The sequence below is a fragment of the Loxodonta africana genome, chromosome 21 (genome assembly GCF_030014295.1).
Source record: "Loxodonta africana isolate mLoxAfr1 chromosome 21, mLoxAfr1.hap2, whole genome shotgun sequence".
NCBI classification, from domain to species: Eukaryota; Metazoa; Chordata; class Mammalia; order Proboscidea; family Elephantidae; genus Loxodonta; species Loxodonta africana.
Window position 1 is genome coordinate 48,502,658 of NC_087362.1, and position 25,087 is coordinate 48,527,744.

Sequence of the window (25,087 nt, forward strand, 5' to 3'; positions counted from 1 at the left end):
ATGTCCCAGTGGACTCCTCAGACTCTTCCCCATTTTCCGGCACTTCTCGGCGCCATTGAGCAGGAAGTACATCACGAATGCCCCTTACACTGCTGTGAGCTATAAAATGTCTTACTTATTTGAATATCAACAAATCCTGGAAACCTCATCTTCCCAACAACACACATGAAATAGGAAATAAACTTTTAAGCTTTATCTTGCTGTTTGGAAGGCCGAGAGGCCAAGAAAAATGCAAATGGCACCTCTTAGAACCACTGAGCAGGCAGTACACAATGAACATGCACTTCAAGTGTTTTGGCCCTGAAAAGAACTCATTTACTTGAATATTTCTGAATGCCAGTAACTGTATCTTCCTAATAACACGAAGGAAATAGTATAATATCTTATACTATATTTCTTGTACTCTTCCTAAACCTTATTTCGCTGTACAGAAGCCCAAAGACACAAAAGCTTCACAAAAGCACTCCTCCAGGATGCATTCACTCACACAAATGCCTCCCAACACTCAAATGTGGTGCTGAACAATTTCTTTGTTTTTTACGCCGTTAATGCAAGTCTCTGCCCCACCACGTACTAAGTGGTTCTAATGCTTTCCAATAAACCTTCAGAAGCAGAAAAAGTACTTGGTCCCTAAAGTACCCGTGAGCACGAAAGGGCTATTTTAGTATTGCTAGTAAAAGCACAGAGTGTATACTGATAAATATTTCCCAAAGACGTGAATAAAAAGGGACGTAAGAGAATTTCTAAGAAATAGAGAACAACATGGTCAGAGCAAACTGCATATTTATTAATGTAACTCCTTCACATATGTCTACTACTTCTTTGTCTTCATATCACCAAAGCTACAGAAATATAAAGTACCTTCATAAAGTTCTTTATGATTTAAAAACTTTAATAGCTTGGGATATTAGTATGATGAAAATAAGTCTTAAAAACATTATTATTAGTTCAAGCAACTACACGCATGTGTATTTACAAAATCTGTGTCAAATGGAAAATGGCTTTATGTACCTGAAGAAGTTAATAGCATTCTTTTTCTATTCATTTTGAAGCTCATGTTTGCTAGAAGGAAAAAGTCCTTGTGTAAGAAAAGGATCACTGATAATTCTACCATACCTATAACCTAATAAAAAAAAAAAGGTTACTAAATGAATATTATGAAGATCATGTACTGCATTCAGTAGCTAAATCTTGTAAGTTTTCACTGAAATTTTTCTGAATGAGAAAAGTATAACCAAACATGTAAGAGATACGAAACACAGCTTAGAAAGACAACATACAATATAGGGGAAGTCAGCATAACCTGACCAAAGCGAAGCCATAGAAGCTTCCTAGACATATCCAAAGACCCTGTGGGACTGAGTTGCTGGGGCTAGTGGCTGGGGAGCATAGTCTTGCGTGACATCTAGGTCAATTTGGTAAGTAGCATCTGGGGTCTTAAAAGATTGCAAGCACCCATCTAAGATACATCTCTTGATCCCATCCTGTCCAGAGCAAAAGAGAATGAAGAAAACTGAAGACACAAGGAAAATATTAGCCCAGAGGACTTAAAGGCCGCATGAACCAGAGCCTCCACCAACCCGATCCCAGAACAGCTAGATGGTGCCCAGCTATGACCATCAACTACTCTGACAGGGATCACAACAGAGAGTCCTGGACAGAAAAGGAGAAAAATGTAGAACAAAATTCAGATTCATGAAATGACCAGGCTTACTGGTCTGACAGAGACTGGAGGAACCCCCGAGACTATGGCCCCGGATACTTTGCTAACTCAGAACTGAAACCACTCTCAAAGCCCGCTTTTCAGGCAAAGATTAGACAGGCTTATAAAACAAGCAATAATACATGTGAGGAACGTGCTTCTTAGTTCAATCAAATGTACGAGACCAAATGGACAAGACCTGCCTGAAAGCAAGACGTGAAGGAGGAAGGAACAGAAACTGAATGAATGGACACGGGAACCCAGAATGGAAAGGGGGAGAGTGCTGTCACATTGTGGGGATTGCAACCAATGTCACAAAACAATACATGTATAAATTTTTGAATGAAAAATTAACTTGAGCTGTAAACTTTCACCTAAAATTTCACAATAAAATTTAAAAAATAATAATTTAGCTAACTATGTAATAAAAAAGTAATTAAAAAAATTGAAAAGAAAGAAACAGCTTAATTTATTGCTTTTTGTCAACTTCCGAACTTCCTTTAGGCCGTGGACATCTGAATACGTGGTACAATGTGTCACAACTATAGTTTTAAGTAAACCTTTCTGAATCTCCCAACAATTTAACAGAAGGTGGTAACGTGAATCTGAAAGACACGCTAGCTTACATATGTATGTGCCTATACATATGCACACACACATATTTTAAGGGAATTCTGGCTACCATCAAAGTGGTTTACCTTCAGCCAGTTTAACATATCTGGCACAGCTATGAACACATAGTAAATGATTGATAAGTAAACTAGTTGACTTGAATTGTGGAAATGAACATACTAGTGAGGCTATATTAAAATACAGCTGTGAATGAGACCAAAAAACTAGAAAATTACTAAAACTATGTTTGTTTTATCTATTTAAAAATATAAGGAACTAGGAAGTCCTTACTCTCTCTCCTCAAACCATCCATGTTTCAATAACTGTGAGCCTGGGACTGGGTAGCCTTTTTATTTCCTACAATATGAAGTTTAGCTGCTAGACACCAAAGGATCAAAATAAAACTAAAAAATTCAAGTTCCACTCTGTTTTAGGAAGTGCACTCCTCTGCATCTTTGCAGAAGGCATGGTGACCCCAGATACCAGTGATATGCCTGGTGCGCATGCCAGCCTGACCCCTCTGCTGTCCACAGGAACAGAGTAACACTGACTTTACACTGAGGATCTACCCATCCCAGAAGGCACAGTCCATGGCCAAGACAAAAACCAGAGCTCCAGAGCCCTTAAATGTGGTGACCGACAACTCCACAGAGAAAATGGGGAAGAGACACAGACAACAGGTGAGAAAGACAGTGTGATTAAAATCCAAGGTGGGGTCTTACTAGGTATTGGCATAATTGCTTCACTCATCACAGTGGTTGTGAGGAAAATACCAGGCAGATCCTAAATAGCTGAGTAATTGTGTCATTTTGACAACATTAAAAAAGCAAAACAAAACTTTCCTGTGCCTGTGTTAGAAGATGACCCTGGGCAATGCTGCCCATGCAGTTCTAAGGTTACAGTGTTCCCTCACTTTCCAAAAGAAACTGAAAGAAAGATGATTCACAATACTTGTTCTTGAAACATTTTCTCTTTTATATAAGTTTTGTAAAAGGAGGTGTATAAAATAAAATACATAGAAAACAGGGGAGTAAAACTAAGTAAACCAATTTGTAATCAAAAAAGTCAAGGTAATTCAAACCATGCTAGAAACTGTAATTGTATTTTCATTTTGAATATTCTTCATTTTTGTTAAAATAAAAAGGAATCTGGAAATATCTACTACATGTGTACACATGTTGTTGTTGTTGCGTGCTGTTGAGTCCATTCCAACTCACAGTGACACTATATGCCCCATAGGGTTATCTAAGCTGTAATCTCTACAGAAGCAAATTGCTAGGTCTTTTCTCCCATGCAGTGGCTGGTGGGTTCAAACCACTAACCTTCTGGTTAGTAGCCAAGTGCTTAACCATTGTGTCACCAGAGCACCTTATATGTACATATACCAAAAAAACTAAACCAAACTCATTGCCGTTGAGTCAATTCCAACTTACAGCGACCCTTTAGGACAGAGTAGAGCTGACCCATAGGATTTTCAAGAAGTGGCTAGTGGATTCGAACTGTTGACCTTTTGGTTAGCAGCTGAGCTCTTAACCACTGTGCCACCAGGGCGATTTTCAGGAAGTGGCTAGTGGATTCGAACTGTTGACCTTTTGGTTAGCAGCTGAGCTCTTAACCACTGTGCACCAGGGCTCCTTGTACATATGCATACACATAAACTTACCCCCAAGGGCCACTAAAAACATCATATTCATAGAGGCCAGCCACAAGAGGGCACTTTGACAATGGAAAGAGGCCATCAAGCTTATTTCCTTTGGATGCGTATTTGAGTATATACAAAAATTGTCAAAATTTGAAAAGAAACTCTTATTCCAAGTCCTTCATTTTTCTGTAGCCATAAGCTTGACAGATGCTCATACTTTAAGGGTGTCTATGGAGCCCTGGTGGCGCAGTGGTTAAGAGCTTGGCTACTAATCAAAAGGTCAGCAGTTCAAATCCACCATCCACTCCTAGGAAACCTTATGAGGCAGTTCTACTCTGTCCTATGGGGTTGCTCTGAATTGGAATCAACTTGACAGCAACGGGTTTGATTTGGGTTTTTTAATCCAAATCTTAGATTCCAAACCTTCTTAATGCTTAGTAAATAAATCCTTATGCTATTCAATGCAGATTAAAGTGATGAACTGTAAAATGCAGTGTTTTACATATGGTGTTACGAATATGCTTAGAACCATGTACGAGGCTTAGGAAAACTTTGCTAGTGAAACAGAAAAACCAGGTTTGTTTCCATCATCAAGACTTTAAGCTTCCATATTTCAGCATGCATAACAAAAATCAGAAATGAAATGTCATCTTCTATACCTAGAGAGACTTCCTTGATCAGCTCAGCAGCAGCATGACAACCCTGAACAAGTATCCTGGTCCAGGTTGACAGATCCCGATGTGTTTCCACCCTGAACAGATGCATTTCAATGCCTTGCCGAGAGCCTGTCCTGGTAGCAAACGTAAGGTCAGATCCAAGTGAGGGTGATCGACATCCGGAGCCAGAATGAACCAACCTAGGACCACAAGCAGAGTAGGGATCAAAAGTATTAATGCTTTATCAGAGGAAAATGTTAGGAATTTATGCTCATTGATAATCAGAATTTATAAAAACCACCAGCAGTTTTTGGATAAGTACATTTCAAAGCAAGATTATAGTCTCAGAAGTAGATGCTATTCTGTTTTCCCAAAAAGTGACCCCTGTTGTCACAGTCACACAGGACTTTGGGCTGCATGGACCACAGCCCCAATTTCCCACAGGCTCTTTTATCTTCATTTGGCTATATATATCAAAAAAGATAAAGTTTTGATTAGAAAATGCTATTAGTAATATATTCAGGTAAAAAAATATGCTTCTCCAAGGACAAGTAGTTGGGTACCTGCTTTACAAACTATTCAGCCAAAGAACTTCTAACAGCTGAAGCCAATGAACACCTCTCCTGGGGGATGGAGAGGGGTGGAGATAATACAGACCCACAGTAAGCACAAACTTGGGTTTTATCTTTAAAATTCATGATGGCTTTGCAGTTTACTCTAGAATTTCTTGACCTATAAAGAAATGTTACATGAAAAAATGATTCCAAAGAAAAACTTTGTTCACGGATGCAGGATTTTCCATATGGAACATCCCAAAGAATTGACAAAAAACTTCCTAGAACTAATAAGGCAACAGGCTATAAAATAAATATATAAAAGTCAACTGCTTTCCTATATACCAGCAATAAACAATTGGAACCTGAATTTAAAAACTTAATACCATTTATACTAGCATCAAAAAAAGAAAAACTTAAGCATAAATTTTACAAAGTATGTACAGGATCTATACAAGGAAAACTACAAAACTCTGATGAAAGAAATCAAGGAAGATTTAAATCAATTGAAAGATATTCAATGTCCATGAATAGGAAGACTCAATACTGTTAAAAGGTAAATTCTCCCCAACTTGATCTATAGATTCATTGCAGTCCCAGTCATAATCCTGCCAAGTTATTTTGTAGATATATACAAACTAATCCTAAAGCTTATATGGAAGGGCAGAAGATCTACAAGTCAACACAATACTGAGAACAAGAACAATACTGGAGGACGGACACTACTCGACTTTAAAACTTACCATAAAACCTACAGTAACCAAGACAGTGTGGTAGGGGTGAAAGAATAGACAAATTAGTCAATGAAAAAGAATAGAGAGCCTAGAAACAAAAATACAGTCAACTGATCTTTGACAAAGGAGCAAAGGCAATTGAGTGGAGAACGGGTGGTTTTTTCAACAAATGGTGCTAGAACAATTGGACATCCTTTTGCAAAAACAAAAAGAATCTAGACACAGAACTTACACCATCGACAAAAAGTAGACATAAAAGTAAAATGTAAAACTTCTACAAGATAACACAGAAAAAAATCTACATGACCTTGGGTTTAGATAAGTTTTTAGATACAACACCGAAAGCACAAACTATGAGACAAAAAATTGACAAGTTGAACTTTATTAAAATTAAAAACTTCTGCTCTGATGACATGATCTCATACACAGAAAACCCTAAGGAATCCGCCAGAAAACTACTGAAAACTAATAGGAGAGTTCAGCAGAGTATCCGGATACAAGATAAACATACAAAAATCAGTTGGATTCCTCTACACCAACAAAAAGAACATTGAAGAGGAAATCACCAAATCGATGCCATTTACAGTAGCCCCCAAGAAGATAAAATACTTAGGAATAAATCTTACCAGAGATGTAAAAGACTTATGCAAAGAAAACTACAGTACACTTCTGCAAGAAACCAAAAGAGACTTACATAAGTGGAAGAACATACCTTGCTCATGGATAGGAAGAATTAACATTATAAAAATGTCTATTCTACCAAAAGCGATCTATACATTTAATGCAATTCCGATCCAAATCCCAAGGATATTTCTTTAATGAGATGGAGAAACAAATCACCAATTTCATATGGAAGGGAAAGAGGCCCCGAATAAATAAGGCATTACTGAAAAAGAAGAACAAAGTGGGAGGCCTTACTTTACCTGATTTTAGAACCTATTATACTACCACAGTAGTCAAAACAGCCTGGTACTGGTACAACAACACATACATGGACCAACAGAACAGAATTGAGAATCCAGACATAAATCCATCCACATATGAGCAGCTGATATTTGACAAAGGCCCCAAAACAGTTAAAGGAGGAAAAGACAGTCTTGAACAAATGGTGCTGGCATAACTGGATATCCATCTGCAAAAAAATGAAACAAGACCCATACCTCACTCCATGCACAAAAACTAACTCAAAATGGGTCAAAGACCTAAACATAAAATTTAAAACGATAAAGATCATGGAAGAAAAAATAGGGACAATGTTAGAAGCCCTAATACATGGCATAAACAGTATGGAAAACGGTATAAAGAATGTAGAAGAAAAACTGGGAGCTCCTAAAAATCAACACTTATGCTCATCCAAAGACTTCACCAAAAGAGTAAAAAGACTACCTACAGACTGGGAAAAAGTTTTTAGCTATGACATTTCTGATCAGTGCCTCATCTCTAAAATCTACATGATACTGCAAAAACTCAACTGCAAAAAGACAAATAACCCTGTTAAAAAATGAGCAAAAGATATGAATAGACACTTCATTAAAGAAGACATTCAGATAGCTAACAGACATATGAGGAAATGTTAACGATCATTAGCCATTAGAGAAATGCAGATCAAAACTACAATGAGATTTCATCTCACTCCAACAAGGCTGGCATTAATCCAAAAAACACAAAATAATAAATGTTGGAGAGGCTGCGGAGAGATTGGAACGCTTCTACACTGCTGGTGGGAATGTCAAATGGTAAAACCACTTTGGAAATCGATTTGGCACTTCCTTAAAAAGCTAGAAATAGAACTACCATACGATCCAGCAATCCCACTCCTTGGAATATATCCTAGAGAAATAAGAGCCTTTACATGAACAGATATATGCACACCCATGTTTATTGCAGCACTGTTTACAATAGCAACAACATGGAAGCAACCAAGGTGTCCATCAACGGATGAATGGATGAATAAATTATGGTATAGTCACACAATGGAATACTACGCATCAATAAACAACACTGAGGAATCTGTGAAACATTTCCTAACATGGAAGAACCTGGAAGGCATTATGCTGAGTGAAATTAGTCAGTTGTAAAAGGACAAATATTGTATAAGACCACTATTATAAGAACTTGAGAAATAGTTTAAACTGAGAAGAAAACATTCTTTTGTGGTTAGGAGAGGGGGGAGGGAGGGAGGGTGGGAGAGGGGTATTCACTAATTAGATAGTATATAAGAACTACTTTAGGTGAAGGGAAAGACAGCAAACAATACAGGGGAGGTCAGCACAATTGGACCAAACCAAAAGCAAAGAAGTTTCCTGAATAAACTGAATGCTTCCAAGGCCAGCATGGCAGGGGTCAGGGGACCATGGTTTCAGGGGACATCTAAGTCAATTGGCATAATAAAATCTATTAACGAAACATTCTGCATCCCACTTTGAAGAGTGGCATCTGGGGTCTTAAATGCTAGCAAGCAGCCATCTAAGATGCATCATTTGGTCTCAACCCACCTGGATCAAAGGAGAATGAACACCAAGTACACAAGGTGATTAAGAGCCCAAGAGACAGAAAGGGCCACATGAACCAGCGACTACATCATCCTGAGACCAGAAGAACTAGATGGTGCCCGGCTACAACCAATGACTGCCTGACAGGGAACACAACAGAGAACTCCTGAGGGAGCAGGTGAGCAGTGGGAAGCAGACCCCAAATTCTCATAAAAAGACCAGACTTAATGGTCTGACTGAGACTGGAAGGACCCTGGTGGTCATGGCCCCCAGACCTTCTGTTGGCCCAGGACAGGAACCATTCCCGAAGCCATCTCTTCAGACATGCATTGGACTGGACAATGGGTTGGAGAGGGATGCTGGTGAGGAGTGAGCTTCTTGGATCAGGTGGACACTTGAGACTATGTTGGCATCTCCTGCCTGGAGGGGAGATGAGAGGGTGGAGGGGGTTAGAAGCTGGCAAAAAGGATGCGAAAAGAGAGAGTGGAGGGAGAGAGCGGGCTGTCTCATTAGGGGGAGAGTAATTGGGAGTGTGTAGCAAGGTGTATATGGGTTTTTGTGTGAGAGAGTGACTTGATTTGTAAATTTTCACTTAAAGCACAATAAAAATTATTAAAAAAAAAAAAAAAAAAACAAACTCCTGCTTTGTAAAAGACAGTATCAAGAGAATGAAAAGACACGCCAATGACTGGGAAAAAGTATTTGCAAAATACGTATCTGATAAAGGACTTGTATTCAAAACACACAAAGAGCTCTAAAACTCAACACTAGGAAAACAAACATCCCAATTACAAAATGGGGAAAAGATCTAAAGAGACACCTCGATCAAAGAAGATATACAAGTGGCGAATAAGCATATGGAAAAAAAAGCTGAATATCATATGTCATTGTTGCTGTTAGGTGCTGTTGAGTTGGTTCTGACTCACAGCAACCCTACGTACAAGAGACTGACACACTGCCCAGTCCTGCACCATCCTCACAATGGCTTTTATGCTTGAGTCCAGTGTTGCAGCCACTGTGGCTATCCATCCCACTGAAGGCCTTCTTTTTGCTGACCCTCTACTTTATCAAGTGTGATGTCCTTCTCCAGGGACTGGTCCCTCCTGGTAACAAGTATATAAGATGAAGTCTCATCATCTTTGCTTCCAAGGAACATGCTGGCTGTACTTCTTCTAAGACAGACTTGTTTGTTCTTCTGGCAGTTCATGGTATACTCAGTATTCTTTGCCAACACCATAATTCAAAGGCATCAATCCTTCTTTGGTCATACTTATTCAATGTCTAGCTTACACATACATATGAGGTGATTGAAAATACCATGGCTTGGGTCAGGTGTACCTTAGTTCTCAAAGTGACATCTTGGCTTTTCAACACTTTAAAGGGGTCTTTTGCAACAGATTTGCCAAATGCAATATACATCGTTTGATTTCTTGACTGCTGCTTCCATGGGCGTCGATTGTGGATCCAAGTAAACTTGACAACTTCAATCCTTTCTCTGTTTATCATGATGTTGCTTATTGGTCCAGTTGTGAGGGTTTTTGTTTTCTTTATGTTGAGATGTAATCCATACCAAAGGTTGTGGTCTTTAATTTTCATCACTAAATACTTCAAGTCCTCTTCACTTTCAGCAAGCAAGGTTGTGTCATCTGCATATCACAGGTTGTCAATGAGTCTTCCTCCAGTCCTGATGCCCTATTCTCCTTTGTATAGCCCAGCTTCTTGGATTATTTGCTCAGCATACAGATTGAATAAGTACAGAGAAACGTTACAACCCTGATGCACAGCTTTCCTGATTTAAACCACACAGCATTCCCTTGTTCTGTTCGAATGACTGACTCATGGTCTATGTACAAGTTCCGCATGAGCACAATTAAGTGTCCTGGAATTCCCATTCTTCTCAATGTTATCCATAATCTGTTAAGATTCACACAATTGAATGCCTTTGAATAGTCAATAAAACACAGGCAAACATCTTTCTGGTATTCTCTGTTTTCAGCCAGGATCCAGCAGACATCAGCAACGATATCCCTTGTTCCATGTTCTCTTCTGAATCTGGCTTGGACTTCTGGCAGTTCCCTGTTGACGTACTGCTGCAAACCCTTTTGAATGATCTTCAGCAAAGTTTTACTTGTGTGTGATATTAACGATATTGTTCAATAATGTCTGCATTCTGTGGGATCTCCTTTCTTTGGGAAAGAGCACACATATGAATCTCTGCCAGTTGGTTGGCCAGGAAGCTGCCTTTCCAGATTTCGTTTTTTTTTTTTTAATTGTAATTTAGATGAAGGTTTACACAGCAAATTATTTAATTATTTCCCCATGTTGTTTTGTGACATTGGTTGCTAACCCCACGATATGTCAGCACTCTCCCCTTTTCGACCTTGGGTGCCCTGTTACCAGCTTTCTTTTCTCCTCCTGCCTTCTCGTCTTTGCCCCTGGGCTGTTATGTCTTCCAAATTTCTTGTCAAAGACAAGTGAGAACCTCCAGTGCCGCATCCATTTGTTGAAACATCCCAAATGGTATTCTGTCAATTCCTGGAGCCTTGTTTTTCTCCAGTGCCTTCAGTGCAGCTTGGACTTCTTTCAGTACCATTGGTTCTTGATCATAGGCAACCTTCTAAAATGATTGAACGTTGACCAATTCTTTTTGGTACAGTGGCTGTGTATTCCTTCCATCTTCTTTTGATGCTTCCTGTGTCATTTAGTATTTTCCCCACAGAATCCTTCAATATTGCAGCTTCAGACTTGAATTTTTTCTTCAGTTCTCTCAGCTTAAGAAATGCTGAGCATGTTCTTCCTTTTTAGTTTTCCAATTCCAGGTCTTCACACATTTCATTATAATACTTTACTTTGCCATCTCGAGTTGCCCTTTGAAATCTTCTGTTCAGCTTTTTTACTTCATTTCTTCCTTTTGCTTTAGCTACTTGACGTTCGAGAGCAAGTTTCAGTCTCTTCCAACAACCATTTTGGTCTTTTCTTTCTTCCCTGTCTTTTTAAGGACCTCTTGCATCCTTCATGTATGATGTCCTTGATGTCATCCCGCAACTCGTCTGGTCTTCGAGCATTAGTGTTCAATGTGTCAAATTTATTCTTAAGACGGTCTCTAAATTCTGGTGGGATATACTCGAAGTCATATTTTGGCTCTTGTGGACTTGTTCTAATCTTCTTCAGCTTCAACTTGAACTTGCATATAAGCAATTGATGGTCTGTTCTATAGTCGGTCCCCCACCCTGTTCGGACTGATGATATTGAGCTTCTCCACTGTCTCTTCCCACAGATACAGTCAATTTGATTCCTGTGTTTTACATCCAGTGAAGTCTACGTGTATAGCTGCTGTTTATGCTGTTCAAAAAGGTGTTTGCAATGAAGAAGTCATTGGTCTTGCAAAATTCTATCATGCACTCACCAGCGAAGTTTATATCACCAAGGCCTATTTTCCAACTACCAATCCTTCTTTGTTTCTAACTTTCACATTCCAATCAACAATTATCAATGCTTCTTGACAGCAAGTTTGATCAATTTCAGACTGCGGAAGTTGGTAAAAATCTTCAATTTCCTCATCTTTGGTACTAGTGATTGGTATCTGAATTTGAATAGTAGTCGTATTAACAGGTCTTCCTTGTAGGCGTATGGATATTATCCTATCACTGACAGCGTTGTACTTCAGGATGGATCTTGAAATGTTCTTTCTGACAATGAATGTACAGCCATTCCTCTTCAATTGTCTTTCCCAACATAGTAGACCATATGATTCAAAATGGCTAATACCAACCCATTTGAACTCACTAATGGCCAGTTTTTTCAGAAGTAGACCACCAGATCCTTCTTATTAGTCTGTCTTAGTCTGTGTCCTAGTTATCTAGTACTGCTATGACAGAAATACCACAAGTAGGTGGCTTTAACAAAGAGAAGTTTATTCTCTCACAGTCTAGGAGGCTAGAAGTCCAAATTTAGGGTGCCAATTCCAGGGGAAGTCTTTCTCTCTCTGTTGGTTCTGAGGGAAGGTCCTTGTCATCAATCTTCCCCTGGTCTAGGAGCTTTTCAGCATAGGAACCCTGGTCCAAAGGACACGTTCTGTGCCTGGTGCAGCTTTCTTGATGGCATGAGGTTCCTATCCTCTCTGCTTACTTCTCTCTCTTTTATATCTCAAAAGATACAACCTATTCCTGTAGATTAAGTCTGCTTTATTAACATAACTGCCATTAATTCCATCTCATTAACATCATTGATATAGGATTTACAACACATAGGAAAATCACATCAGGTGACAAAATGGTGGACAATCACACAATACTGGGACTCAAGAGGACTAGCCCAGTTGACACACACTTGGGTGGTGGGGACACAATTCAATCCAGAGTAGTCTCGAGGCTCCACTGAAACCTGTCCACCACAGGTGACCCTGGTGGTATTTGAAATACCAGTGGTATAGCTTCCAGCATCACAGCAACATGCAAGCCACCACAGAACAACAAACTAACAGACACATGGGGTGATATGTCATTAAGAATGTGCAAACTAAAACAACAAGAAACTGACAATTCCAAATGCTGGTCAGGGTACAAGCAACAAAAACTCTCATTGCTGGTGAGAATGCAAAAATGGTACAGTCACTTTGGAAGACAGTTTGGCAGTTTTTTAAAAGCTAAACACAGTCTTACCATATGACACAGCAGTCGTGTTCCTAAGTATTTACCCAATGGAGTTGAAACTTCTGTGCACCAAAAACCTGCACAGGAATGTTTATAGCAGCTTTATTCATAATTGCCAAAACCTGGAAGCAACCAAAATGTTCTTCAATAGGTGAATGCATAAACAAACTGGTATACCCATATAAACAAACAAGTTGCATCAACTTGTTTGTTTATATAGATAAACAACTCATGGCTACCCCATATGTGTAAGACTAGAACTGTGTTTCATAGGGTTTTCAGTGGCTGACATTTGGGGTGTGGATTGCCATGCCTTTTTTCCAGGGTGCCTCTGAGTGGACTTGAACCTCCAACCTTTCAGTTAGCAGTTGAGCACATTAACTGTGTGCACCACCCAGGCACATTCATACAATACAAATTAATTCAGCAAAAAAAAAAAAAAAAACGAGCTATCCTAGATCACAGATACGTGCTATTCTTGGTGATGGGAAAAATGGCACCGAATGTAGATGTAGTGATCACAGCATGATCAAAGTAAATGATGTCGCTAAGACGTGCTCATGAGGAAAGGATGCTCATACTACAGAATCTGACATATAGAAAGAAGGTAACAATTCCAACATAGACCAAAAACACATCTATGGATGAGTATAGGCATATACGTACATGGGTAGGTGTAAGTGTATAAATACGTGATAAAGTATATGTATGTGTAAATACAGATTAATGTGGGCAGACACATATATTCATTGAAGATACAACTACAGATACTTTTCAGACATAAACAAACATAGTCTGAGATTGGTTTTCTGGGTTTAAAAGCTTAGGACCATAGTCTCATGAGACAACTCGGTCAATTGGCATAATACAGTTCACAAACTTCATGTTTTGCTTTCTAGTGAAGTGAGTAACATCTGGGGTCTTAAAAGCTTGTGAGCAGACATCAAAGACACAACTATTGGTCTCTATGTGTCAGGAGCAAAAGAGTAAGAAGGTAATCAAAATCTCAGAGAAGAAACAAGTGTACAAGACTGACAGCCTATACAAGCCATAACCTCAACTACCCTGAGACCAAAAGAACTGGATGGTGCCCAGCTACCACCAGGGACTGATCTGAACAGGGTCACAACAGATGACCTCGGATAGAACAGGAGAAAAATGTAGAACGAAACTCAAATTCTCAAAAAATTCCAAACTAACTGGACCAACTGAGACCAGAGGACTCACTGAGACTCTCGCACTGAGACACCCTTTAAACCTTGAACCAAAACTATCCTGTTAGCACCTTTTAGCAGAAAAGCAGAGTGACACACAAAATAAAGGATACTACCAGCACACCACACCTGTTAGACTGGTGCTCCACTAAAAAACCATCTGTAGAGTCCAGAAGCAAATATGAGAAGATAATGGGGGCAGGGAAACTAGAGCATTGGAAATGAAATGACCAGAATACAATTAAAGAGAATGTTGACACGTGAAAAATTTCACTAATATCGTTGATCAACTTGTGTGGAAATTGTCAAACGGGAACCTACCTTGCTGTGTAAACTTTTACCATAAGCACAATAAAATACTATTAACAAAAAACAAAGAACTATCGAGCCACAAAAAGACATGGAGGAAACTATCCAGTCTGAAAAGGCTACATACTGTATGATTCCAACTATATGACATTTTTGCAAAACTGTAGACAGTAAAAGGATCAGTGGTTGCCAGGGACTCGGGCACAGAGGGAAAGGATAAACAGGTAAAGCACAAGGGGTTTTTAGGGTGGTAAAACTATTCTGTATGAAGTTGTAATGGTTAATATACGTCATTATGAATTTATCAAAGCCCATAAAACCGTACAACACAAAGACTGAAACTTAATGAAAACTATGGACTATAGTTAATAATGGATCAGGATTTGTTCATTAATTATAACAATTATAGCCCACTAATGAAAGATGTTAATAACAGAGGAAACTGTATGCCCATGGGATGGGATGGTATCATGGATTGAATTATGTCCCCCCAAAAATGTGTATATTAACTTGGTTAGGCCATGATTCCCAGTATTGTGTGGTTGTCCTCCATTTTGTAATTGTAATTTTATGTTAAGAGGATTAGGGTGGGATTAACACCACTCTTACTCAGGTCACCTCCCTGATCCAATGTAAAGGGAGTTTCCCTGGGGTATGGTCTGCACCACCTTTTATCTCTCAAGAGATAAAAAAGGAAGCAAGCAGAGAGTTGGGGACCTCATACCACCAAGAAAGCAGCACCAGGAGCAGGGCACATCCTTTGGATCTGGGGTCCCTGCGTCTGAGAAGCTCCTTGACCAGGGGAAGATTGAGGACAAGGACCTTCCTCCAGAGCCGACAGAGAGAGAAAGACTACTCCTGGAGCCAACGCCCTGAATCTGGACTTGTAAACTACTAGACTGTGAGAAAATAAATTTCTCTTTGTTAAAGCCATCCACTTGTGGTATTTCTGTTATAGCAGCACTAGATGACCAGGACATGAAACTCTATGTACTATTATTCTGTAAAAAGAATTATTCTGCAAAGCTAAAACTACACTAAAAATAAAGTATTAAATATTTAAAAATGATTCCATAGTTCAGAAAAGTTTGGCAACAGCTGGGTTAAAGTTCTATATAGATTAGTACCACAGAGGAAACATATGATCTCATTTATCAGAAATCACACAGCAGACAATGTTTTCCATACAGGATTTTTTAAAAAAATTTGGTGAGGAATGTATACCAAAAGAGAATAAAATGGCTGGTTCCTTCCTTCACCGCTGTAATAATAACCTGGGCAAGAAGATATATAAGAGCAAATGGATGCTTCTTATAGTACAATTTATTAGTGAGTCACTGTCAGTTCAGACAAAAAAGGCAAGAACGTATCTCTCAAAGAAAAGGCACTTTTCTTCTAATCTACCAACTGATTCAGCTATGTTAATTGCTGTACTTCTCACCCCCGTCGCTACACTAGAAATACCTGGTGCATGTTGTTGTCAGGTACTGTTGAGTCGGTTCCAACTCACATAGCGACCCTGCATACAACAGAATGAAACACTGCCCGGTCCTGTACCATCCTCACAATCGTGTTATGCTTGAGCCCACTGTTGCAGCCACTGTGTCAATCCATTTCATTGACGGTCTTCCTCTTTTTCACTGACCCTCTGCTTTATCAAGCATGATGTCCTTCTCCAGGGATTGATCCCTCCTGATTACATGTCCAAAGTATGTGAGATGTAGTCTTGCCATCCTTGTTTCTAAGGAGCATTCTGGCTGTACTTCTTCCAAGACAGATGTCTGTTCTTTTGGCAGTCCATGATGTGTTCAATATTCTTCACCAATACCATAATTCAAAGGTATCAATTTTTCTTCCGGCTTCCTTATTCACTGTCCAGCTTTTGCATGCATATGAGGTAATTGAAAACACCATGGCTACGGTCAGGCACACCTTAGTCTTCAAGGTGACATCTTTGCTTTTTTAACACTTTAAAGAGGTCTTTTGCAGCAGATTTGCCTAATATAATGCATGCACAGCTTTTAAAAACTAGCTGTGGCTCATACCCTCAAAAATTCAGATTTAATTGGTCTAGGGTGGGCCCCAGGCATCCTTACTTGATTAAAAGCTCTCCAGATGATTCAAATATGTAGCCAGCATTGAGAATCACTGAACCAGTGGTTCGCCGATTTTTTGGCCTCAGAACCGTTTCGTACTGTTAAAAATTACTGAGAACTCTAAAAATAATAAACCCATTACATGTTAACATAATTTACTGAAATAATTATTTTCAATAATAATGAAAACAGTGGCACTGTTTGCAAATCTCTCTAATGTCTACCTTAAAAAAATATAGACGATTCTTCTATCTGGTTCTGCAATCTGTTACAGTATGTGAAGAAAACTTGGCCTCACACAGGTATGTAGTTGGAAAAGGGAGAAGTCTTATCAGATAATTGGGGATATCCTTCTTTGATATGGAACCAAAACTAAACAAGTGGTGGTTTTTTAAGGTTATTTGCAATGTGGAATCTGAAACCTTATCAATAGTGTTTTTGTATCCTGTTACATTAAAAATCCATTGGTCTCTCTTGCATTTCAAATGAATATTTTTTACTCATGCATAACTTTGTAACATCATGTATTGGTCATTTGGAAAATATTTGTTCGCTAAATTATGCAGATTTTCTAAATGCTAAAAACATTTCATTATATAATATCAAAAAGCTGCTTATGTTAATATTACCACTGATGGCATCAGAAAAGTCTTTAAATATTGGGAAGCTGTCTAGCTCAAGGTGCAGATACAAGTTTTCCAGAATTCCAATTTTTGCTTAAAAGCTGGAATTTTATCATTGGCAACAAATACTGTCAGTGTTTTCCTTGACAGACTCTCTTGTTCATTTTAGAGAAAGTATCTGACAAATACCCAAGTCTGACTAGTCATAGTTTGTCAGTCAGTTGTTCTTTCAAGTAAAAAAATGGTGTTCCATAAAAAACAAAACAATAACAATAAAAACCAGGACAAAAACCCAGCTAGTTCAGCTCACAACTCAGTTCACACATGTGTTTTTCCTTGAGCAAACCATTATTCGTTAGTTGGGACAGAAGTGGTCTACAAGTACTTTCCATTTGATAACACAGAATATTAAAAAGATATATTTCATCTCAAGGGTTGAGATGAAATAAAACTAAGAATTTTTTTCTTCTTCAACAAAGACATTCTGAAGTGAAATGCATTTAAAAATCTTTAAATTGAAGTCGAGATGAAGGTTTACAGAGCAAATTCATTTCTCATTAAACAATTAGTATACATATTGCTTTGTGACATTGGTTGCCAACCCCACTACATGTCAACACTCTCCCCTTCTCGACCTTGGTTTCCGCATTACCAGCATTCATGTCTCCTCCTGTCGTCTTGTCCTTGCCCCTGGGCTGGTGTGCCCATTAAGTCTTGCTTTGTTTTATGGGCCTGTCTAATCTTTGGCTGAAGGGTGAACCTCAGGAGTGACTTCAGTACTGAGTTAAAACGGTGTCCGGGGGCTGTATTTTCGGGGTTTCTTCAGTCTTTGTCAGACCAGTAAGTCTGTTCTGAAATACATTTTTTTGTTCCTGCAAGTACTTGGTGATAAAGAATACAATGACTCCTAGTACAGTTTGGTGCCCTACCTTGATTCATGCTAAAGCACCAGTGATATTACCCATATTGCTTTTGTTCCCTCAGTGTAAATATCAACCTAGTGAATAAAGAAAACAGCTTAGTATTACTAATAGTTCTGAACTCACAGACCCTCAAGAAAGAGATCCCCAGGGATCCATGAGGTGTGCTTTGAGAACCACTGCACCAAACTGATTACCACAGAGCCAACATGCCAGTTATAAACACTAGCTACCTCAGCAAGAGTTAAATAAGTTTCAAAATTACCAAGTAAGACACTACGTTGAGGAAAGCTACAGGGTATACTCTACCATATTCAGTTTGATTGCTAATCCCAAGTCAGACATAAAAATAGCCTAGGAGAATTTTTCTTACAGAGTTGATTATGAAATATTTGGCAGAAGGAATCTAATTCAAACCAGCTGCTGGACTCTTGCAGAGCAGCAGTTGGCTAGGACACACTGCCAAAAGGCCCCCTTTTTAGGGGAGGCCAGATGAGCTCATGTGAAGGCTTTTTAGCAGCTTTTGCCCCATAAGTCTTATAAGCTCAACACCGCTCCATTTCCCTGTTGTAAAGTAGCCTCACTTTGAATTTTTTCCAAGTTTATAGGAAAAAACTACAAAATCCACATCATCTATAAAACCAAAGTGTCTGCCTTTCTGCCTGTGTGATATATCTGCTTTAATCTCAAGAAATGTGTAAAATAAAAATCCTTTTTATTTATCACTTTTGTGTATTAATTCCTCACGGACCTGAAACATTAGCTATTAAGAACACACGCACGCACACACACACATACACACACACACGGTTTTCGTTTCCAAGAATCTGTAAATATGCAATCCAATATAAATAGTAACTCATGTTAATTTACATCACCTTAAGAATGTTCTCTAAGCTGGTTGAATGGACATGGGAAATGCAGGGTGGGGAGGGGGAGTGTGCTGTCACATTATAGGGGTTGCAACTAGCGTCACGTAACAATATGTGTATTATTTTTGAATGAGAAATTAACTTGAGTTGTAAACGTTAACCTAAAGCACAATTAAAAAAAAAAAAAAAGAACGTTCTCCAATTTACTACCAGACACCTTTTTAACTCAGTACTTAAGTCACTCCTGAGGTTTAACCTTCTGTCAAAAAATTAGATAGGTCTATAGGGCCAACAATAACACACGTGAGGGACATGCTTCATAGCTCGATCATGTATACAAGACTAATGGTCACAACAGCCCAAAAGCAAAGACGAGGAGGCAGGAAGGGACAGGAAACTGGATGAATGGAAACAGGGAAACTGGGGTGGAGAAGGGAAGAGTGTTGACACATCGCGGGGTTGGCAACCAACGTCACAAAACAGTTTGTGTATTAATTGTTTAACGAGAAACTAATTTGCTCTGTAAACTTTCACCTAAATCACAATTAAAAAAAAAGAAGAATGTTCTTCAATTTAGAACTACAATTATTTCTTAATTTATCAGGTACTATCTTACGGCACTGGGTTTCTTTTATCTCCGTTTGTGGATAATCAAGATCCTTAATTTCTTTTCCTTTCCCTGTGTGTTTATGCTCTTTTTCCCCGTCATTACTCATAAGAACATGTTCCAAAGTATTAGAAAAATAATTAGTGAAAGTGAACATTCAGCCCTTTCTTCTTACTCATACAGATCTCAAACTCTGTCTTTCCCACACATTAAAAAGACATAAGTACACCACTTTCTGGCTTTGCCTCCCTCTACAGGATACCTCCTTTTTTTGGGGGGGCGGTTTACAGGATACCTCCTGGTCTGGTTCCACCCTCTGGTCTCTCTCAGTGGCCACACTCTACCCCCTCTTGCTAGCTGAGGATGACTAGGCTCCACTTAATTCTAGCATGCAGTGACTTAAACCAATTCCACCTGACCAGCAGAGCCAGATGGAAAACCCAAACCTCTCATCTGCCTGTCATTTTTGCCCCTTAACCACTAGCATTCCTGCACAAGGGGTAGAGAATCTCTGCTGTACATTAATTAAACTTATTAAGAGCCAAAACATTCGGAGAGCTACAGGCACCGCCCATTTAACTAATGGCCAGTTCAATTTGCATGATCCAAAGAGTACATCTGAATTCCTCACATTTAATATGGAACTTTCACTACTTAGAAAAAAAGGTAGCACAGAGCCTCTCTTTTAACAATGGCCAGATTAAACCAATTATACTTTTTTAACAGAATTCTTCTTTGACATAATTTTCATTTAAAAATAATTATTATTACAGTTAAAGCAGCTAACATTTAATAGAGCACTTAAAATGTGTTAAGCACCATTCTAGGCACTTTACAAGTATTAACTTATTTAATAGTCACACCCACCCTATCTCATTTGGGTCCACTTTACAAATTAGAAACCTGAGGCACAGAAAGGTTAAATAACATGATCCCAATTAACTATAAGTTGTGGAATTGGGGTTCGAATTCAATTATGGATTGGCCTTAAAAAAAATACCCATTGCTATTGAGTCAGTTCCAACTCATATCATCTTAGTCCTTTTCTATTCAATCTTGTTTTAATTATAACAGGTTTATTGAAACAGAATTAATATACTATATAGTTCACATTTTTATAAACAGAATAATACAGGTAAGGGTACTTGACAAGCTAAAGGAAATCCTAAATAAAGTGAAAGTCTCCCCATCATGCAAAGAATACTCTTTCTCACAGCTTTTTCTGCTCAAAGCAGGATACTCCCTCATTGTTTCCTATGGGACATACCAGATGGTTCTATCATTTAGCTCTTTTGGTTGTCAAATACTTTACTGTGGGGCTCCTTTTTAATGTGTAGTTTTTGAGTCACATCAACACTGGATTATTTTTTAAGCCCAAATAAGACTGAATATGTATTCTAGCTTCATATTTACTATCCCTTAAGACATCTTGGCCCTCAAATCCATTCTATATTCTCTCCCCTTCCAATTCCCCACATCTGGCATGCTAGAAGCATCCTGTTGCTTCAGGTCAAATCAATGTTTATTTGATGGAACCAAAATTATGTGTTCTTACACTAGAAAGAGAAGTTGAGGAATATTTTGGCTGAGTGGTATGGTTTATCCACAGTACCACACTCTGGTTTAGATACCTTCATCACTCAGTCAAAAGGCTGCGACAATTTCAGTGGTTTTCTAGTCACTTCAATAAATTATAGGAAAAAAATCTATTTACTTAACTTCATGACTAAGCAAGTCTTGAAGGAAACAGGAAGCTGCTTCAACCACTTAAAAATACACACAAAAATAATACTGACGAACAATTTATCCTGAGCTAGGAGCTGCAAAAAGATCAAAAAGGTTGTGAAAGAAAACTTTTTGTCTAAATCAACTACATCAGTTACTTAAATGCTATTTTAGGCACTAAAGGTAATAGAATTCACTTTAAATTTTTTTAGTAGATTCAGACAAGGATAGACACTTTATTTTTTTGTTTGAAGCTTACCTTGTGGCAACAAGAGGGTAGCTATGGCATGGTGATGCCCAAGCATCCCTTGTCCATGGCATGCAGTCATAAAGCAGCAAATCCTTCTCAGTCACAGCCATGAGGACAGGTCTCCACTGTTGTCTTCCACCATCTAGTTTTGCCTGTTACGAAGGTAAAATTCAGAGGGAAAGCTAGCTATAATGATATGTAATTATAAAAGTCCCTTCAATAATGGCCTAATTTAGCGGGTTTCCATCTTGCCCTCTTCGTCCTAATAGACTTAAGATATGGGAAACATATCAGGATTTTTCCTACTGATAGGGATTCTCCATTGGGAGGTGTGAAGTGGTCTGTGTAGCTTGAAGAGTCTCCTCCCCAGTGAGTTACAGACATTATCTAGTAATATAGTAATTTGTTCAAAATGATTAACAATTTCAGTATGTCTGATGTTGGAATGATATCTCCTAAGCACAGGATAGAAATACAAAGAAGTCTGTATAATCTAAACATCAATGTTTTTCAAAAATTTTTTATCAAGACCTACAATAAGAAATGCATTTCACATTGCAACCCAATACATGCACACATATATAACTGAATCAAAAGTTTTACAAAGCAGCACTAACTCCTATACTTTGTGCAATGCACTCTCATGTTCTATTCTATTTCATTTTTTAAAAAATGATGATCATGATCTGCAATGTTGTATTTTGAAAAACACCGATATGTACTGTTGTCAAAGAGTTCTCCACTATATTTTTAGAATTTATGTTTCAGTTTCATTTGCATTTACTTGGATAAAGCTCAGTCATCTCTATAGAAGTTTAAAAATGGAGGAAAATAGCCACTACTTATCCATATTGTCATGGATCCAAGTCCAAAAAGCAAAAGACTCTGTTCAAGAAAAACCCTGTCATCATCAAAACGTTTGCCTCATTAAATGAGACCTTTGACCAGGGACTGCTTAACAACAGCACATCCTAATGCTGATCCTTCAGCTCACTATCACTGACAGCTTCCAGACTTAGAATTGGTCAGTCACTTCTCTTTTAAAGAGTTGTCTTCAGAGCCACTTTTCATTTTCTCTTCCTCAATGATTTCTGAAGGTAATTTGGACATGTGAGAGCACCTTAAAAATATATCTATAATCTGAAAAGTGGCCTGCATGGTTCAGTTCTATGTTTTAATACCCACCGCTGTGACTTTTTCTGTTAGCCAGAGCCACGAGCTAATTTCTAGCAGTGGGAAGTGAACTCTAACCACTGAAGTGACCCCAGGTCTACCATGTACTGAAAGTAAAAAAAAATGTGACCTGACACTAAGAATTCAAGCAATGTATTGTAGAGATAATTACAGTTTTCTTTCTAATGAGCCCCAATTTTCTAATACTCTACCGGAGGAAGAATACCGGATCTAAGGAGATTCTCTTGGATTCTTACATTTTTGGATCATAGATACTCAAAGGGATTGCTAGTTCATGCTCCCTACTAAGTCTGGGTCTCTGAGATTGTAACAGACATTTTCATTACAGAAAATAATGTAAAATATTTCTTCCTAAAGAGTTAAAAAGATAATCTGATTTTTTAAAATTAACTTTGCTTTTCTAAGTGACAAGAAGGACGACTGGAGAAGAACTGATGCCTTTGAATTGTGGTGTTGGCAAAGGAAATTGAATATACTATGGGCTGTCAAAAGAACGAACAAATCTGTCTTGGAAGAAGTACAACGAGAATGCTCCTTAGAAGCAAGAATGGTAAGACTTTGTCTCATATACTTTGGACATGTTATCAGCAGGGATCAATCCCTGGAGAAGGACATCATGTTCGGTAAAGCAAAGGGTCAGCAAAAAAAAAAAAAAAGGAAGACCCTCTACGAGGTGGACTGATGCAGTGGCTACAACAATGGGCTCAAGCATAATGATCGTGAGGATGGTGCAGGACGGGGCAATGTTTCGTTCTGTTGTACACAGGGTTGCTATGAGTTGGAATTGACTCGATGGCATGTAACAGCAACAATAACAAGTGACGAGAGAGAGATTCTAAAGTCTAGACCAGAGTATATACATTTGGAAAGCCTAAATTAAACTTATTTCCTCTGAAAGAAGATATTTTCGATTATAAAGGTAAAAAATGCTAATGCCAATAGGAGCAATGTCCAATTTCAAGACAGAGAACTTTTTGTTTAAGTAACCAAAAAAGAAGGAAAAAGTGTTTATTCTCTAGACCTTTTGAGTCATTTGGGTTTTTTAAAAAATATCTTTCCTCTCTTCTACTTAGCATTTGAGAAAAATGAAACCTGAATAAGTCATTCTGTCTGCCTATTTGCCTTAACTAATAAGGTTATTGTTTGCTTTCACTGGAGTCAAAATGCTGCCTGCTATATATAGTATGTGTTTTTCATTGTGCTATCAGGACAGGTAGACTTGGGGCTCCACTACTTAGTTCTTGGCTGGAGAAAAAAAAGATACTGATGTTAGAGTTTTAGTTTGCTTGTGTTTCAACACCCATGCACACATACACCTGGCTAAACAACAGCCTTTTCCAAATTTTATTTTTTAACAGAGTTGGACAGAACTAAGGATGAGAAAATATTAACAGTTATTATTCATTCCCTAAATCCCTTAATCCTATAAATCTTTCTTTTTGACAGGCAATGTACTTCTGTTCTTTATTTTATAATCAAGAAAGAAAACAGCAAAAACTAAAGAAACCATTCCATTAATCTTGATTTAGTTGTGTTTGTTCCTAATTTGAGTCTTTACACAATTTGAGAATGATCAAGGTTGAAGTTCTAATCAATACCCAAATGCTTAAAAAAAACTGATTTTAGAACTAATACATGCCCCCCATTTGGTAGACTCAAAGAATATAACCAATTAAAAGGTGAACTACCAATCACATAAAAACCAGTATCAATAGAGAAAGAAATTCCTATGCAGAGAATTTATCATCAATCACCTCTTTGTAGTATGGGTATTTCCTGTTTTAAGCAAAACCAATTTATGACAATGTAAAATAGCAAAAAAAGATAAATTACACAAATATCACTTAATGTTAAATAAACGACCCTTCCTTAATTTATGTGCCCAAAACGTCTACCTCTTCTAAGTATAACTGAATAAGTTTCAGGCTCTTCAGGAAACATTCCTTTTGCCAAAAGGAAGGTCTACCTATATTAAACAGGTTACATGATCTAAAATTTTCTTGGCCATTTTCATACTCATAGAATGAAACAATCTTAGAGTTAGAAAGGGCTTTGGCATTTACCTAGTTCGACCTTTATCAGATACAAAAGCTCATTCTGTAAACCTCTGAAAAAATGGTATTAAGTCTTGTTTGAATACCTCATTCTGACAATGATGTTTGACTTGGGAAACCCAAACTACTATTTCAAAAAGCAAAAATCAAGAGAGTAATTTAGAAACAGTACTTTGAAT

General features: G+C 38.1%; 1 protein-coding gene across 3 annotated transcripts in view; it reads right to left on the bottom strand.

Annotated features, from left to right (window-relative positions):
- The window catches only part of SNTB2 (syntrophin beta 2), a 119,138-nt gene that overhangs the window by 15,254 nt on the left and 78,797 nt on the right, over positions 1 to 25,087 (bottom strand). For all 3 annotated transcript variants that reach the window (XM_064273854.1, XM_064273853.1, XM_064273852.1), the window contains exons 4-5: positions 21,670 to 21,812; positions 4,616 to 4,812 (exon numbers count right to left, since the gene is read on the bottom strand). In XM_064273854.1, coding sequence (XP_064129924.1) covers positions 4,616 to 4,812; positions 21,670 to 21,812 — 340 coding nt within the window. The remainder of the gene's footprint in view (positions 1 to 4,615; positions 4,813 to 21,669; positions 21,813 to 25,087) is intronic.